The 16,625-nt window shown below is 41.6% G+C and overlaps 3 protein-coding genes across 9 annotated transcripts in view; all 3 read right to left on the bottom strand.

Annotated features, from left to right (window-relative positions):
* The window catches only part of cnnm2b (cyclin and CBS domain divalent metal cation transport mediator 2b), a 50,674-nt gene extending 44,124 nt beyond the window's left edge, over positions 1-6,550 (bottom strand). For 3 of the 5 annotated variants that reach the window (XR_004326832.1, XM_032499607.1, XM_032499616.1), the window contains exon 1: positions 4,831-6,550. Coding sequence is in view for 4 of the 5 variants with exons in the window: in XM_032499607.1 (XP_032355498.1) it covers positions 4,831-6,316 (1,486 nt within the window). In the remaining variant the exon portion in view is untranslated. The remainder of the gene's footprint in view (positions 1-4,830) is intronic. The other 2 variants (XM_032499598.1, XM_032499588.1) reach the window with 2 other exon arrangements.
* Positions 6,551-7,024: 474 nt separating this feature from the next.
* as3mt (arsenite methyltransferase) lies at positions 7,025-12,663 on the bottom strand. Of its 2 annotated transcripts, none has more exons than XM_032528045.1 (11): positions 12,502-12,663; positions 12,126-12,174; positions 11,744-11,871; positions 11,492-11,642; positions 11,132-11,268; positions 10,966-11,035; positions 10,703-10,784; positions 10,492-10,623; positions 8,886-9,025; positions 8,676-8,798; positions 7,025-7,726 (listed from the first exon to the last, which is right to left on the bottom strand). In XM_032528045.1, the coding sequence occupies exons 1-11, from the start codon at positions 12,516-12,518 to the stop codon at positions 7,619-7,621; spliced, it is 1,137 nt and encodes a 378-aa protein (XP_032383936.1). In that variant the 5' UTR covers positions 12,519-12,663; the 3' UTR covers positions 7,025-7,618. The 2 variants fall into 2 exon arrangements, with proteins under 2 accessions (XP_032383936.1, XP_032383929.1); XM_032528038.1 differs by lacking the exon at positions 12,502-12,663 and adding an exon at positions 12,398-12,462.
* A 93-nt stretch (positions 12,664-12,756) lies between these two features.
* The window catches only part of wbp1lb (WW domain binding protein 1-like b), a 17,013-nt gene continuing 13,144 nt past the window's right edge, over positions 12,757-16,625 (bottom strand). For both annotated transcript variants that reach the window (XM_032528058.1, XM_032528068.1), the window contains exon 4: positions 12,757-15,802. In XM_032528058.1, coding sequence (XP_032383949.1) covers positions 14,979-15,802 — 824 coding nt within the window. In that variant the 3' untranslated portion in view covers positions 12,757-14,978. The remainder of the gene's footprint in view (positions 15,803-16,625) is intronic.

The following is a 16,625-nucleotide window of genomic DNA, read 5'->3' as shown; positions in this document are numbered from 1 at the left end:
GCTAACATAAACGTGTATGTTAGCCCCGAGAATTCTTTAAATTTCTATTTGATACATTCTTTTCTGAATGGAATTTTAGTCTAAGATTGGAAAACAATTTTAAACTACTCTGTTGATACGACAAGTACAAAAAAACATAAATCCCCTAGGTCAAAACACCTAATATGTTACTGAAAGAGATGGGTGTGTACGATGTTTAGAGAAACCTCCATGTGGTAGGAAATACTTTACTCACTATTCAGCTACACATCAGGTGCTCTCCAGAATAGAACATTTCTTATTGAATATTAGAGATAGACACAGGGTGAAGGAGAGCTCAAAAGGAACAGCAGATATCAGATCACATTACGTCACAATGCAATTTACTTAACTATAGATATCCATAACAGAGCAAAGAGTACATTGTGGAGACTAAATACCAGTATTTTAAATAATGAGACTGTTGTAAAGGGGATTAAGAAAAAAATCAGTGATTGTATAAGAGAAAACAAGAATAACCAAGTAGACCCTACCATAGTTTGGGACACGGTTAAAGCAAAAATGAGAGGGAGACTGATCTCAAGAACGGCATACTTAAATAAGATGAAGAGGACAAAGTACGATGAATTAGAGAAAACATTGAGAAAACTAGAGAAACGACAACAAAAAGATGGGGATTGAGAGACCAGATAAAAGAAGTAAGAAACCAAATAGAGATCATCTTGAATGACTAATTGGAAAAGAAATTGAGATTCACAAAACAATTATTATCTGGCCGGAATGCAGCAAAAGTAATCGCAAGACGCCTCAAGACACAGCAAAACAAACACTCAATACATTAGATCAGAGACCCTCTGACTAATAAAAATGTTTACGAACCAGAAGGAATTCATTAAATCTTCAGAGATTACTACAAAACATTACTCACAGCCTAGGATTGTTGAGGAAGATAATATAGATAATATAGTTAGACCTTCCCTCGATAGGAAAAAAAAATAAACAAAAAATGAACCGCCCCCATCACAACAAAAGAATTGGATGTAGCGATTAACAAATTGAAAACAGATAAATGCCAAGGGAGTGATGGATTTCCGGATGAATGGTTCAAAATCTTTAAAGAAGACCTTGCCCCTGTATTACTAGAATCCTTAATTGGACACTCAACAAAGCTGTGGCACCACCATCGTGTAAAGAGGCCGTGGTATCAGTCATCACGAAAGATGGTAAAAACAATGACTGTTGTGACTCTTATCGTCCAATTTCTATATTGAACGTAGATTATAAATTGTTTACTTCTATAATCTCAAAAAGAATGGAACTAGTTTCACCTGATTTAAAAAATGAAGATCAGACAGGGTTTATAAAAGGTCGACAAACACAGGATACCATCAGACCAACCCTACACATTACAGATCAGGCTAATAAACAACATCTAAGTGCGGCTCTGGTCAGTCTCGAAGCGGAAAAGACGTTTGACAGAGTTAGCTGGTCTTTTCTGTATAGAGTACTAGAGAGGCTGGGCTTTAATAACCAATCTGTTAGTTTCATACAATCTTTATACAAAGACCTAACCGCTAGACTAAAGATCAATGGCCATCTGACAGGCAGTTTTAAGATGTTTAGAGGCATTTGCCAGTGCTGCTGCCCTAGCCCCTCCCTTTTTGTAATATTCATAGAGCCCAAGCTATCAGGCAAAACTAAGAGTTGAAAGGACTTAATATAGCAAATGATGAACATTTAATATGACTTTTTGCAGATGATATTACTACGTATCTTCAAAATCCAAACTCAACACTTCCTAAACTTATGGAAATTATAGAGTACAACGCTCAGATGTTAGGTTATAAAGTGAATATAACAAAAACAGAGGTTCTCTCTCTTAACTACATACCAAGTAAGGCAATCAAGCAAACTGAACAAACTATATGAAAAAACTACAGCATAATAAATAATAGGATACAGAAAGATATAACAAAATGATCATTACTAGCATTGGCCTTTAGTTCAAGACTAGAGTAATTGACGTGGTGAAAATGAATGTACTACCAAGGTTGCTATACCTCTTTGTATCACTTCCAGTCAGAATCCCAGATTCTCAGTTTACAGCTTGGGATAAACAGATATCCCGGTTTATCTGTGCTGGGGCAAGGCCAAGGGTAAAATTTCAGACACTCTAAATTGCCAAGGAAAACGGAGGCCTTGCACTGCCAAATCTCAACTATTATACTATTATAGTGCCCAAATGAGGTAAACTGTCTATTGGTGCTCCCCGAATTATCAAGCTAGATGAAAACTCACTGAACTAAACCTGGGTCAATCTCAACCTCAGGCCAGGATAGGTGGAAAAGAATATACAGACCAAAAGGGAGAAAATTCCATTTTAAAAGTTTCACTGAAATTATGGAATGAGATTGTCAGGAAAAGCAAATTTGAAGAAGACTGTAAACTTCTGATTTGGCCTTCTCAGAACCCCCCCCCCGTCTAGACCTGGAGAGATAAATAATATATTTGTTAGGTGGAGAGAAAAATGAATAACAGCTGTATGTACACTAATAGAGGGAAACACTTTAAAAACTTGAATATATATATATATTTCTGTATCTTTGATACAGAAATTAACAAAGGAATTTCCACAGAAGGTCATGAAGTGATTGAAGTGTTTGAAGTGTACAAACAAAACCCCTCAAAGATTGTTTCTAAAGTGTACAGAAGCTCTCAAAAATCGTAACGGAAGAAATTCACTTTATGTCAAAATTGAAATGGGAACTAGAATTGAACATTAAACGGATAAAGAGTAATTGGCATTCTGTGTGTAGAACGCAACACATTTCCACTAGCTCTAAAAGATGGAGGGAAGTCAGATAGAAGAATTTAATCCACTTTTTATATTACACTGGTAAAACACTGGGTAAACAGCAGCCATGCTGGAGACAGTGTGCGCAGATGAATGCCAATCATTTGGGTCATGTATTAAAATATAAAACATTCTGGGACAGGGTTATTCAGATTATTGAGAAGATTTTACGCTACAAGATTCCCAGGGACCCACAGATTGTATACCTTGGACTGAAAATCCTGATACTTGCCTGTAAAAAGGCTATCACAAGGAGCTGGTTGAAATGTGACCCTCAAAGTCCAGGTCAGTGGCTGGACATTGTTGAGGAAACATATTCCATGGAGAAACTGACTCATTATCTAAGGAGTAAAGCAGGGACCCATGATCGACGCCGGAGACAATGGACCGTATACAAGAGATAAGATGGGTCGTGCTCTCAGCTGGTCTTATAAGAATGGATCAAAGGTTGTAAACCCTTTTTTTCTTCTTCTTTTTGTTATGGACTTTGTTGAATTGATGTTTTCTTGCTCCTAGTGCATGTTTGTAAATAGTCAACTGTGATGAAAACACCACCCCCCCCCACAACTAGATTATTACGTAATCATTAATGCTAATTTGGCAAGAAGAACTACACCTAATTTCTGGTAATGGAGCTCAATGGTTTGCTCCATTTTCCTCCCAATTAATCCTCTTAAAGTAAAGTGAATATTCCACAAGCCCGCAATGCATCAATCATGCTTTTTTCTTCACATTTTAAGTATTGATAAATCAGTTGCCGAACAGGTGTGCCCATGTATCACTGGGTTACTCACACACATACACACACACACACACACACACACACACACACACACACACACACACACACACAACTTTCTTTCCACCTACCATTGTGGCTGGTGGATTCCAAAATCTCCCAACCACTTATTGTTTACCATTGTGTTTTTGGCTGGCGAGTGAATCCAGCAGCCCCTTGCCTATTTTACCAACATTTGGCTCGTGGCTGGTGATAATTTCCAACTCTTGGTACCTCAACCGCTTCGTATCTGGACAGACTAGTACCAAGTCTACACACACAGCCAGGGACGACTAGGCAACAACAGAGAGGGAGGATGGCTAGGCAAAACTATTAGGTAAACCGTCGGTGAGGTAAACATCTTTTTCAAACACCATGCGCATACACACAACACATGGGTGGCTCGAGAGTGTTAAAGCTGTTATTCATTATCCACACGACTGCATTCCAAGGCCGGACAAAAGGAGTTATCGCCACCATCATTCAGATGGGAGCACGAGAGAGGTAGAGCGGGATTTAAGCAGTTTCTCAAACAAGATGCCCCCACCTGATAACCTTAGCACCGCCGTTGCACCATTCCCACATGTCCTAATGTATTCACAAATCAGAGAAAGAGAGAGGGGGGAAAGAGGGAGAGAGAGAATGAGAGAGAAAAAAAAAGATTGAATGAGGAGGCAATGTGAGAGGAGGAAAGCAAGAGGAGAGGGAGAAAGAAAGAAACTGTGTGAACATTAACACGGAATGGAAGCGATGGAGAACGATAACAACACCTCCTCCTTCCCTTTACAGGAAGTGACCAGTGAGGCAAGTGCACCTCACTTCTGATGTGGCTGCTTCAGTGCTTTGTGGCAGGCTGTATACAAAAATGCCATAACAACTCTTTTTCCCTTCACTATCTGGAATGTTTTGGGAAATATTTAAGGGGGGACATGTTCTTAGGTTTAGATTAGGTTTTAAACATTTCGGATTCACTCGCCCATCGTGACCTTTTGATGGACAGGGAAGCCCAGGCATTCAGTGCAGATCTAAGGGTTAAGGTGTAATTCACCTATCCACCCATCGTCCAGGGTCACTTGCTGGTCAAGAGACAATAAACTGAAAATGTGGCGGCTCTCTGACGCCATTATCTAGTGGGCTTTTCATTTGGCATAAAAATAATTAATAGGCCTAACAAAGTTCATCAATGAGAGAATATGTGCACTCTATCTAGTTGTCTCACCTTTTTTAAACTCCTCCAGCATTGCATCCAACTTGGTGTCGTTGAACACAAAATGTAACGGGTGGCTGTAAAACTTTGTGATGGTTTTGAGAGGGGTGCAATCATCCGGGTCTACAAACGCCAGGTCCTTGACAAAGAGCAGATCCACTATGTTTGACCTCTCGCCCTCGAAGACTGGGATGCGCGTGTAGCCGCTCTTCATGAGGTCAGACATGGTGTTAAAGTCGAGGGTGCCATCCCCGGGAATCATGAAGCAATCTCTCAGCGGCGTCATCACGTCCTCCACGGTCTTAGTCCTGAGCTCCAGCGCGCCCTGGATGATGTTCAGCTCCTCCTTAACCAGGTCGTTGTAAGGGTCCGTGACGCGCAGCATCTCCAGAAGCTTCTCCCGGTTGTACACGGTTCCTATCTCTTGTCCCAGAAGGTAGTCAAGCAGCTTGCTCACCGGGTAAGAAGCAGGGAAGGTGAGCAGCATGAAGAACTTAGTGAGGAATATGGTGTTGGCCCCGACAGCGAGGCCGTGTCTGGAGCAGATGGCCTGGGGCACAATTTCTCCAAAAATGACTATTCCAATGGTGGACATGACCACCGCAATCAACCCCGAACCGGCGATATCATCCAGCAGGATGGTCAGCGTGGTGTTCACCAACACGTTCCCAAGCAGAAGCGAGCAAAGCAAGTAATTCCCTTGGCTCCTGACCGGCTCTATTTTTTTGGCGTAATTCTTTTCCTTTTCCGTGCCACAGTTCTGGACTATCTGGAGCTCCATGGGGTCCAGAGCCATGAGCCCCAGGTTCAACCCGCTGAACATACCCGAGAGGCAAAGCAACATGGAGATGAAGATGACCTGGAGCCAAAAAGGCAGCAGGAACTTTTTTTCCTCCACCACTATCACTTTGGTGTCATCCCCATCGTGGTAGATCCAGGTGTTCTCCGTCCACAGGTCATGCATCCCGGCTACGGCCGGTGTTGCGGTGGCGATGCAAAGGTAATACGCTTTACTCCTCTCTGTCTTTCGCAGAGGTTTGACCTCAATTTCCACTACTCCGGACGTCTTCCGATTCAGAATGATGTTGGGCAATATAATTATATCCGAAGTCCTAATACCGCAGGGATGCAAGCCGGACCAGTCCTCTTGGCTCTGGTTATCCCCCGAGGAGCTGTCAAGGCTCCCTACCGGCCGGCTGCGCTCATGTTCCGTGAAAGAAATTTTGGACCAGGTCTCGTTGTTGATGTTCTGCCCGTACACCCTTAATTTTACCCGAGACCGCTCACTCACCCGCAGGTAGCCCCTATCCATGAAGGAAATGTCGTCCGTGTCCTCCAGTCGGAGCCCTATGATGACGGTCTCCTCGGACCCTTCCTTGCCACTTGTCGGGGTGACACAACAGCCAGTGACAGTTAAGAAAATCATCGCAAAAGCTCGGACCCGGTTAAGTGACGCCATTTTTGCAGCGGTGGGTGCTTGGGATGACGTCTCTGCCATATTGATAACCACTGGCAACCAACCTCCTGAATGAAAAGGGCTTTTAAAAATCAGAGCCAGTCGGAGTCCGCCTTCATCTCCGCCGAGGGTTGCCGTGACTTGTGCATCGGGACCTGCTCGTTCCCACTACGTGTCCGACACTGATGACTCGCGAACGCAGGCTTATGGGCCAACTCGTGCCTCCCCTGATGTCCCCGAGACAGGCGACAGAGGCGACCAATAAAGAGGGGCCTTTGGCTATAGGGCGGGGCGTCCACAGCCTCTTTGGCGAATCAAATTCCAAAACAAGTGCACCTCATGTTAAGAGACAGGCAGGACTCTACTCGTGACTTGTTTAACATGTATCCTACTAGAGGAGATAACAAATGTAAATGATTAAAATGTATTTGTTAAAAAAAGACATATCAATAAAGACGGACACAGTAACATGATTACCTATACAATATAATGCAATACATTATGATAAATAATTACTATTTTATATTGTTTAATTTATATTGAGACTGTCAGAGGTGTTCATTCAACTATTCCTACATGGTAAGGTTTAAGGTACTTATTACAGTATTACATTATACACACACACACACACACATATATATATATATATATATTCGGACTCCATTAGGTGTCATGGCATCCAGGATGTTGGGAACCATTGCCTACATTATATAGTGTCATAGTAAGTGTGTATTAATCAGTGACCAGTACTTAATTGACTGACAATATTTATTGTCCTATAACAGAAATTACACACAATAATGAACACAACAATGCTGGTATTAGAATGCCTGCAAAGCTATAACTAATGTAAAACCTGTCCTACCTACTGCCTAACAAATCAATAAAATTAGAGGCATTACATTAGAAGTAATTAATTAGGGAAATAGGGGAAAAAGTCCTGTGAATGTTATGGATAAGATATTCAGATGTCTAACATTGTGGACAACTGGGGGAAAAAAGCATTATAAGAAGAAGTCACCAAAACTGTTCAAGATTATGTACAGGTTTTGAATGTGCCAACGTGATGTTATTTATGCTAGACATTAGTCAAATAAATTAAGTTAATCTTTTCAGTCTTTTCTGTTTTTCAAGTTGAAGATTGACAGGGCAGTGTGCACAGAACATAAATAAGACATGTTTACGTGTGATTAATTTCAATTGCTCAAATCTCATTTCAAATGTTAATAAGACACAACATAATGACATTGCCTAATACATAATTAAGTCAGTAGATTTAAACTACTGTTATTATGCATACACAGTATGATGCTGGGCCTGTATTTCTCAGTGCTCTTCCCACCATCATTTGCAGCAGGGAACAGACTGTGTGCTGCAGCATCCCCCTGTGGCTGAACCTGGACCTTGTTTCCCCAGCTGATGGACCAGCTTGAAAGGATCCACAATGCCTGGCTGTATCAACAGTTCAACAAGGCAGAAATCAGAGGGAGATACATAACTTAACCTACACAAAGTTCTACCTGAGTATTACATACCTAATAACTGTGTTTCACCCATGATAATTGTAAGGAATGTGGATTCTCACTTTTTCTGATATTTTAGCATTAAAAACCATGTAAAACGCTGAATAGTATATATAACAGCAGAATAACAAGTTGTTGCACACGGAGCACTCAGGTGCATCTTTACACCTGGTACCACTGTCTCTTTTATGAGAAACTGGTTGTTCATTAAATTAGCATGTCATAGTAGCTGTACTTTCAATAAAAAGACCAAAGGCTTTTTATTACTATAATTACCAACTAGATGTGTTTCTGAGAAAGGTATTGCAGACGTGACTTCATTTCAGAGTCCAAAGGTTAAACCCAGTGACAAATTTAGATAAATCACTTTTTCCAATTGACTTCTTTGCTACAAAAAAAAACTAAACAAAAATCCCTTAATAGCAGAATAAAATGTTACGGGTGATTAAAAGATTAGGGTAGTTTATAGTATATGAAGTGTTTGTAGATGTGTGTGTGTGTGTGTGTGTGTGCACAGAATCACCATGAGCACTGATAAAATGGTATTCCATTAGCTGAGAAGAGAACATTCCTTCCTGTTCAAGGTTCCCCAGCATGACTCCACAGTCTGGTTATGACTCCAAGACAGCTGCTTGACCTTGTGCGTGTGGATGTGTGCGTATGTATGTTTGAGTGTGTGTGTGTGTGTGTGTAAGAACTTGCAGCATGCATTTCTGGTGCGCACATGCGCGTGTGACTATGTGCACTTTGTAGACCGCGGGGCTCTCTGGGTGTGTCACACACTTGGAACGAATCCGACAAACACACTGACTTCTAGTGCTCAAAGACAAATCACACAAAGACATTTCCGCATCCAGGAATTTAGTTGGGACACTGACCTTAGGTTTGACTCCACAGGACTCACGAGGACCTCCCAGTGGCTGGAAAGTGAAGTCCCCCGCAAATCTGGAATGGGTCAAGATGGTGGCCACCTCTCCATCAACCTCCACCACTTCATCCACCTGTGAAATAAACCCACACCTGACATCATTTGCACATTCTTGCATGAGCAGAAGACATCGAGATCTTCTTGTACTGCATGTACAGACCTTGAATGTGTTCTGACAGTCAAACTGGAAGTTGTCCTCTACTCCTGTAATGCCCCCGTTATATATGACCTGACAGGGCTTTCCGTTGCCTTTAGGGACCTTGAACAGGCGGTACGTGGCAGAGACAAACTTGAAGTTGCCTGTATTGTCAGAAGGGGTAAGAGAGAGTCAATAAATGCCCCAGTCAACCTCAACAAAAATCTATGTCTTGTGTGATATATTTATTGAACAATTAACAACTGATCCTTGAAAGGGACAGTTCACCCCAAAATGCAAATTTCCTCTTGCTTGTAGTGATATTATCAATCTAGATATTTTTTGAGTTGCCCAGTGTTGGTGAGATCAGTTGTAAAGATGTCTGCCTTCTCTCGAATATAATGGCACTAGATGGCACTTGCCGTGTGGTGCCCAAAATGCCAAAAAAGACATTTTAAAAACTCAACAACAATATCTCTTTCCAGAAATCAAGGACAGTTACTCAAAATAATACACAGACCAGTTTTAATGTAGGAACTATTCTCCTTCTACCCATGAGTCCATGAGGAGGCTTCCTTCTGGGCGGTGATGCGGTCTGCAGGTGGGGTTTAGCAGAAAGAAAATAGTCTCCAACACTGGGCAACTCACATTGCTTTCAAGAATTTTACTGGATCCCCAGGACTGAAGAGTGGATGTCTAGTAACTCATAAAGTCCAACCAAATGACCAGTCTGCCATGAACTTTAAAGGCCCTACACACCCATGGTCCATCCACACACGTTTGCACTCATTAACACTAATTAGACCTCTGTGTGGGCGTGTGCAAACTCTGCTTATTTGACATCTCCATAACTCTGCTGTAAGCTTTATTGCACCTGTGAGCGAGCAAAAGTCTAATTGGCAAGAATAAGTGGAAACACCTGTATGGGTGTGGAAGGCCTTCACAATAAATGTAGTTTTAGATCAATCTTGGCTTCAAAAAAGCATAAATACATAAGTAAAAGAGAGTTCAAATAGAGGTTTAGTCTTCTGCAGTTTTGGCCATTTCTTTGCTTTTTGCTCGCAGGTTTCTCCATAGAGCTCCCCCTATAGCTTCGGAATAGATATTTGGCGGCTCCTGTGTTTACATGTGTATGGCTCTTTGCTTGGTCAGTCTGCCGTTTCCTCTTTCTCTGTTCCTCCCACAATGCTTTCTTGGCTTTCTGCTGCTTTTTTGCCGGCTCAGCCATGACGATAGTGTGAAAAACTCCATCGCTACCTTGATAGCCGGTTCCTGAATGGCCACATGTGTGCAGTGCTGTGAAGCAATTTGTTACATCGCAAGACCTGTCATCACGCAATACTTCCTGACGAGTCCGGCAACTTGCTGGCCCAAAGTTGCAAGGGTAGTTTTTCCGCTCAACTTGAAAAAAGTCATATAACCATTCCAATGACTCCGAAACTGTTCAGTTAAGGTAAATTAATATAAAGAAAACAACATAGTTCCTCTTTAAAATACATTGTAATGTTGATGGAACGATAATTAAATTTAATTTGAAAATGACTGTTTTTATGTTTTTAGAAACAAGCAAACAATGTAATACACAAAATAAATGAATAAGTAACATATAAAGAATAAAATAGTAACAAACCCAGAACTTCCTGTAGCTCTTTGTTGTCGACGGTGATGATGCTGGCTGTAACCAGCCGTGGTGGGCTGAAGCCCACTTCTTCAGCCAATTGCAGCAGATCCTTCCACCAGAGTGCTCCACCAAGACACTCACCTGCCAAGATACATTTCATTATAAAATTCTGGCACGTGTCTGTGAGCTTTTATGGCAGAGGGATATTAATTTGACGCACCCCACAGCACTTTGTGGTTTTTAATTTCGTCTGTTAGTCTTCTACTGCTGTAGACGTCACTGAAGTACAGCTCACCCCCGTCCTAAAGATCAACAGTCAAACGGTGTATGTGGTTAATAATGCAAACGACGTAGACTAATAGGTTCAATAGTGCATGATTCCTAATTTTTTTGTGTGCCTTTTGTCAAAGCATTCTTGTTGTGTTTTGTGAGATTTAATTGGAAAATAAGGCCAAAGCTCAACTCTAAAGCAGTGTACTGTACCTTGAGCACACTGTAGGCTTCCGCCAGTACTCGCTTCTTGTCTGGAGAGAGATTCACCACACAGTTCGAACTATGGCAGAAAATCAACACTTCAACACAATTTTTCAAGAATTACACAGCATTAAAATACAAAAAAGAAACAGAGAAAGAGACAAAAAAGACGTACATAATGATATCAAATGAGCTCTTTTCCAGACCCGCTTCTGTCAGGGCCTCAATGTGGCCCTGGACAAAACTGACATTGGGCTTCTTGTAGCCAAACTCTTTCATGTGATAGTCCACATATGTCCTGGCAATGTCAAGCTAGAAGAAAACACACTGTTGCATTTGAATCTAAATTGGAATTACATACATAATTCTAAAGTACACACATACTAGGGAGCAGAATGTTGTCTTTCTAAATCTAGAATAAAATAGCTATTGGTTACAAGACAGTTGCCTTCACACATTTTATTTTACATTTTAGTATACATCACTAACAGTTCACTGTGTGCCACAGCCATACTGTGATGCTGATGCTCAGTACCTGGTCCTCAGTCATGTCAATCCCAGTGATATGGCCCTTCTCGCCCACAAGCTGACTTAGCATGTAGCAGTCCCTCCCACTTCCACTTCCCAGGTCCAGTATCCTGCAGCCCTCCAAGCACTCTGGCACCACCAGACCACAGCCATAGTACCTGAGGGAGAAGGACACCCACTGTAACCATCTGTGAATCAGCGATTGTTACAGTGTAAACAATTAAAGCAACAACTTAAAATGTAACAACAGTCCAATGACCTGGCGGTGACGTCAGGATGTACTTTCTTCAGGGCCTGGCGGATGAAAGCAGGGGTGGGCTTGGCTGGAGCCACACAGGCATTGCTCTTCAGGTCTGCGGTGTTCTTCAGCACCTTGCCATAGTACTCCTGTTTGTATGCGGAAAAGCTAGCTAGCTTTATAGTTGCTCCTCGTCATACAAAAGGTTCTTATCAGTTAATTTTAATTTGAGTGTTGACTTATCATAGGCTACTTCAAAGCTGTAGGCTACTTTGGTGGGTGAATTCACCTCGAAAAGTAACATTGTCCTAAATAAAAACTGCTTGTGTTTTAGCTTAGTAAAGCACTTGAGCTAGGCTAGCGAGCAACTAACGAGTACTGTAAGTGATGCACGTTATATTACCTTGACGTCCATGTGAACGGTGCTATCAACGAAGCCTTTGGCAGACGCACTTAAAAACGAGAAGTTAATTGCATGTAATGTTAGTTAGTTAGCCTACCTTGTTAGCTGTAACGTTACGCTTGCTACTAGCCTACCTCACATTGCCGTGTAGTTACGGCAAAAAAGTTACAACTTGACTTCATTCCACAAGTTTACAGTTATAAAGTTATGTAGCTAGTACGTTATTGGTGTAGATAACTAGCCTATGTTGCTAAAAACAGTTGTGGTCTCACGTTAAGGTACAAATCTGACACACGCCACTCGCTCCAGTGCTAAGTTCCATGCACATTCTTTACGATAAATGAACTTACGAGGCATGTTTTGAGGTTGTTCTTACCTGTTTTCTTCAGCCATTACACTGAGTTATAAAAAAGTCCACAATGTGTACCGGTTAACCTTAGAGGAAAGCTTTCAGCAGTGGTTGGCTCTCTGAACAAAATAAACAGTGTACAGTTGACTTCTTGTTTAATAGCACACCCTGTCCTTCACTTCATGAAATCACAGCTGGACTCTGGTAACATCACGTAACAGTCAATAAAGTTCAAAGATAAGGTGTATGTTACATTTTTAATCCATACAAAAGAATGAATTTAAAAGGGCATGTTTATTGAAAATACATCCATATTGGTTGCTTTAATAAATTGCTTATGTTAGGATCAGAACATTCAAAGGACATGTGCAAAACCACCTTACACACACTTGTGAAGAAAAAAAAACAACGTGTCTTTGGCAAGATGCCCCTGATCTTCTTAACAAGTTATCTACTAGTCAAACGTACCCTTCACACAACTTAAGGATAAGTTATTTAAAAAAAAAAAAAAAAGTTTAATCTTTTTCTAACAGAATAAAACAATACCCATAATGAGAAAAAAAAATCCATCCCTAACAATAAAGCTAATTATTTCATACAAAATATAAAAGCAACTATTTGGTTCACAAACATGTGACAGAACATTATACACATTTTCAAATATAAAGTGGTTCCAAAATTGTATACAGTTCCAATATTTTTTTTAAAGGATTCAGCTGATATGAAAATAGCTTGTCTTGGTTACATGTACCACAATCACACAATATCACTTTATAGCTCACAAAAGCATTAACAAATAAAGAATTTTAGAGTGTGTTCAGACATTGATGTGTAAGATTTAATCATCTTACTGCTAATACATAAAGTCCATGTTACATTTTTAACTCAGAAGTTTTGAGACAGCTTCAGTTAGATTGTTTTAGGGTATACACCATATAGAAATCTGCGGGACCAATGACTGAAACATTTGTGCTTTGCAATGTGACATTGCAATGTGTGGAAATTGAAAAAAAAAGAACACGTGCATGACAATGAAATGTAGCATCACCAAGTTCCAATTAATTTCAGAGATTGGGAAAACTAAAATTTTACTTAATTTGTAAATTTTGCACAGCATGCTCATAGCATTATCCATGGCCCATTCATCATTAATCAAGATCTAATCTATAACAGCCCCTGTAAGATTTGGATTAAAAGGTTGAATTTAAAACATTTAAGCTCTTAAAGGCATTTCAAACTAAGAGTCTTCCATTTATAGAACTATTTGGTATATAGCATTATAAATATTGCTTGTTAACTTATTGTGTTGTTTGTCCATAAATGTTTTTTTTTTTAATCCAAACTGAATTAACTAAAACTTAAGTCCCCAAAGACGTATTTTTCCACTCAACAGGAGGAGCATTTTATACTGTATAGTGGACTGTATAGTTTAGGCGGTAAACTAAGTGACTCACACCAAAGTTTGAGGTCTGACAATGTCCTTCTCAGTTGTAATCTCTAAGAAACGTATCATTGTTCATCAAAGTTCTGCATTTTGGGTAGTCATACTACAAACATTCATTAATTTAAAAATTATTGTGTACAAAGTGAACCGGTTGCATCCCGTAACAATCCAAAGAGGTCCATTACTTACATTTGTAACAAAACCCTAAGACACTATCTACAATCATCTACTGCGATTTAAGACTGAATTAATGAAAGCATTTTCTGTTTTGATTTGTTTAGCTAAAAGCTCATTTATAAAGATAAATACACTTTGTGCAAAATATGAACTGCTCACATGAAGATTTGTAAATGCACTTATACTTCTCTATCACTAGCAGGGCAGATAGAGAACAACAAAAACAGACAAGGCAGAGCGTTTTCTAAACGCTGAAAAGCACTTTAGAAGTATGTACGGGACGTCCCAAACAGTCTTGTTCTAGTGTCCCTGTACAGTATCAGTTTGCATAAGAACACACACTGTGGTAAATCCACATTGCACTCATCCAAAATCTTCCTGCTGTGTTTTTTTGTCACTATGTAGTTTCCTGCCTGCAGAGAACTGCTTTGCAGAACTGTTGCAAGCACCGGTGGTGAGGAAAGCTGCATTTATCATGGGCACCTAACGTCCTGTCATCACAGCTTCAGACAGTGTGTCAGTAGCTTCCATTGCATGATAAGGACAACTGAAAGACTGCATGTGTGTGTGTGTGTGGTCTCAATTGACACAGGCTGTTAAAGGCCTTCAACTGCCCAAACATAACTCATGATCCACAGGTTAAGGCCACTGTTCCAGTGTGGCGAGGAAAAGGCTTTCTGCACCTTTGGAATTTCATCATATTAAGTTGACATTTCCCCGCCTGCTCCCACCCGTTTCTAAGATGCACACATTCATAAAAATACTCACTCAGAAAGTATTTAGTCGTAACACATTTTCTCAGACACAAAAGCATATGCCTCCATGCTAATGTCTCAAGTGCTCTCTCCTTCCCTCTATGAAACAAAGGTGTGCTGACTGTGTTTCAGCCCTGCGGCTCAGTGCTGGTGCTGTGGTGTGGTCCCTCCTGTTCGTTGATGGTGTGGAGGATGAGGCACACTGGAGGGTGGAGCGAAGCGCTGCCTATCTGATGAGCCGGTTGAGGAGATCCTGATGGCCCACGTGCGACCCGCCTCTCCAGCCCGCTTGGGGCCTGCTCCTCCTCCCCACTGAAGGAGGCGCGATGGCCACAGCTGTCGCAGAAGTCGCCTGTCTCCTCCCCCTCCTCCTCTTCATCATCTCCCTCATGCCCCAGCAGGCTCTCAAGCTCTCTCAACTCCTTTCCTTCCTGGCCTGTCCCCCCAGCTCCACTAAAACCGCTGCTCCCACGTGTGCCACACACACACACCTCAATCCCAGAGTCACCTGTGAATCGCCTCCTTCTACCATTGGGGAGTCGGTCTTTGTCCTCAGCAGAACCCTCTGACGGGTCCTTTAACAGGTGGTCCTTGCAGGAGTTGTCCCCACTTTCACTTCTTTTCTCCTGGCTTGTAAGTCCCTCCCTATTGAGCCCATTTGACAGCAGTATCATGCCGGAATCTCGTGCTGTCTGCATCGGCTTGTTTGGCCTCAAGTCTAAGGTAGGGGTTTGTGGATCTTCTATGCTGGGTCTGCAACACAGACTGTCAGAGACCGGGGGCACCGGAGTGGGCTGGATGGTTGGACAGTGTCTCTCCTGCTGCTCAGGAGCCAGTGGGCTAGAAGCCACTGATATTGGGCCTGTGTGTAAGGCACTGTAAGGAGGGGGAGGAGTCGGTGGCCGGTTGACCACCTCTTCGTAGTCAGGCAGGAGGTAGTTTGGCAGAAACCCTGAAGAGAAAAAGCATTCCTTTGAATATGCACAGAAACAAATGTTTTATTTTATGCAAACACCACTGCCTGATCCCTAAACATTTCAGTTTGACCTCACTGAACTTTCCGGACCACTATTCAAACATTCATAGAGCAATAGGGAGAAAAATGTGACAAAACAAGCTAATTTCTGGGTCAATTCTGTGCTGGTGCAGCACTGTGCAAGATGATGTCGTAACACTGGCGAGGTACCAAAAGAGCAGTGCTGGCCATTTCCTGAAAACTGGGGCATGCAAACAGGTTCTGACACTGTGTGAAACCAGGGATACATGTCAGTGCAAACATTGAATTTGAGCCAGGGACCACTGCTTTGTTTGTCACTAGTTTTAAATTCCTCCGTTTGATGTAACTAAGAGACTACTGGTGGATGGGTAAAACACAGGACCTTCACCCAGGAGACCGGGGATCGTGTCCCGTGTGTCACGTGTCCTTCGTGTCTCGCGTCTCCTAAACTAAACTGTCAGTTTCTTTTGTTTTACTACAGCCAACCCCGTCTTTTCCTAAACTCAACTGTCGCTTTTCTCGCGATAACAGGCCAAGTGGCGTGTATGTTTACGTCCACTGCATACAGCATAAACATACATGTAAATAGCTCAAAACGTGTACAGATAACACGCCACGTGTCAAAGTGGGCGTCAAAGTGGGCGTGTATGTTTACGCAAATTCAGGATGTCATGTTGCCAAAAATATTTTCAAATCATAAAACTACAGTGCTAAAACTAGAATGTGTGATGCCATCATGTATAAAGTTGTGTGTGTGTGTGTGTGTGTGTGTGTGTGT

The sequence above is a fragment of the Etheostoma spectabile genome, chromosome 2, assembly GCF_008692095.1.
Source record: "Etheostoma spectabile isolate EspeVRDwgs_2016 chromosome 2, UIUC_Espe_1.0, whole genome shotgun sequence".
Classification (NCBI taxonomy): Eukaryota; Metazoa; Chordata; class Actinopteri; order Perciformes; family Percidae; genus Etheostoma; species Etheostoma spectabile.
Note: the sequence above shows the minus strand (reverse complement) of the source record. Positions and strands in the feature narration are given on the sequence as shown.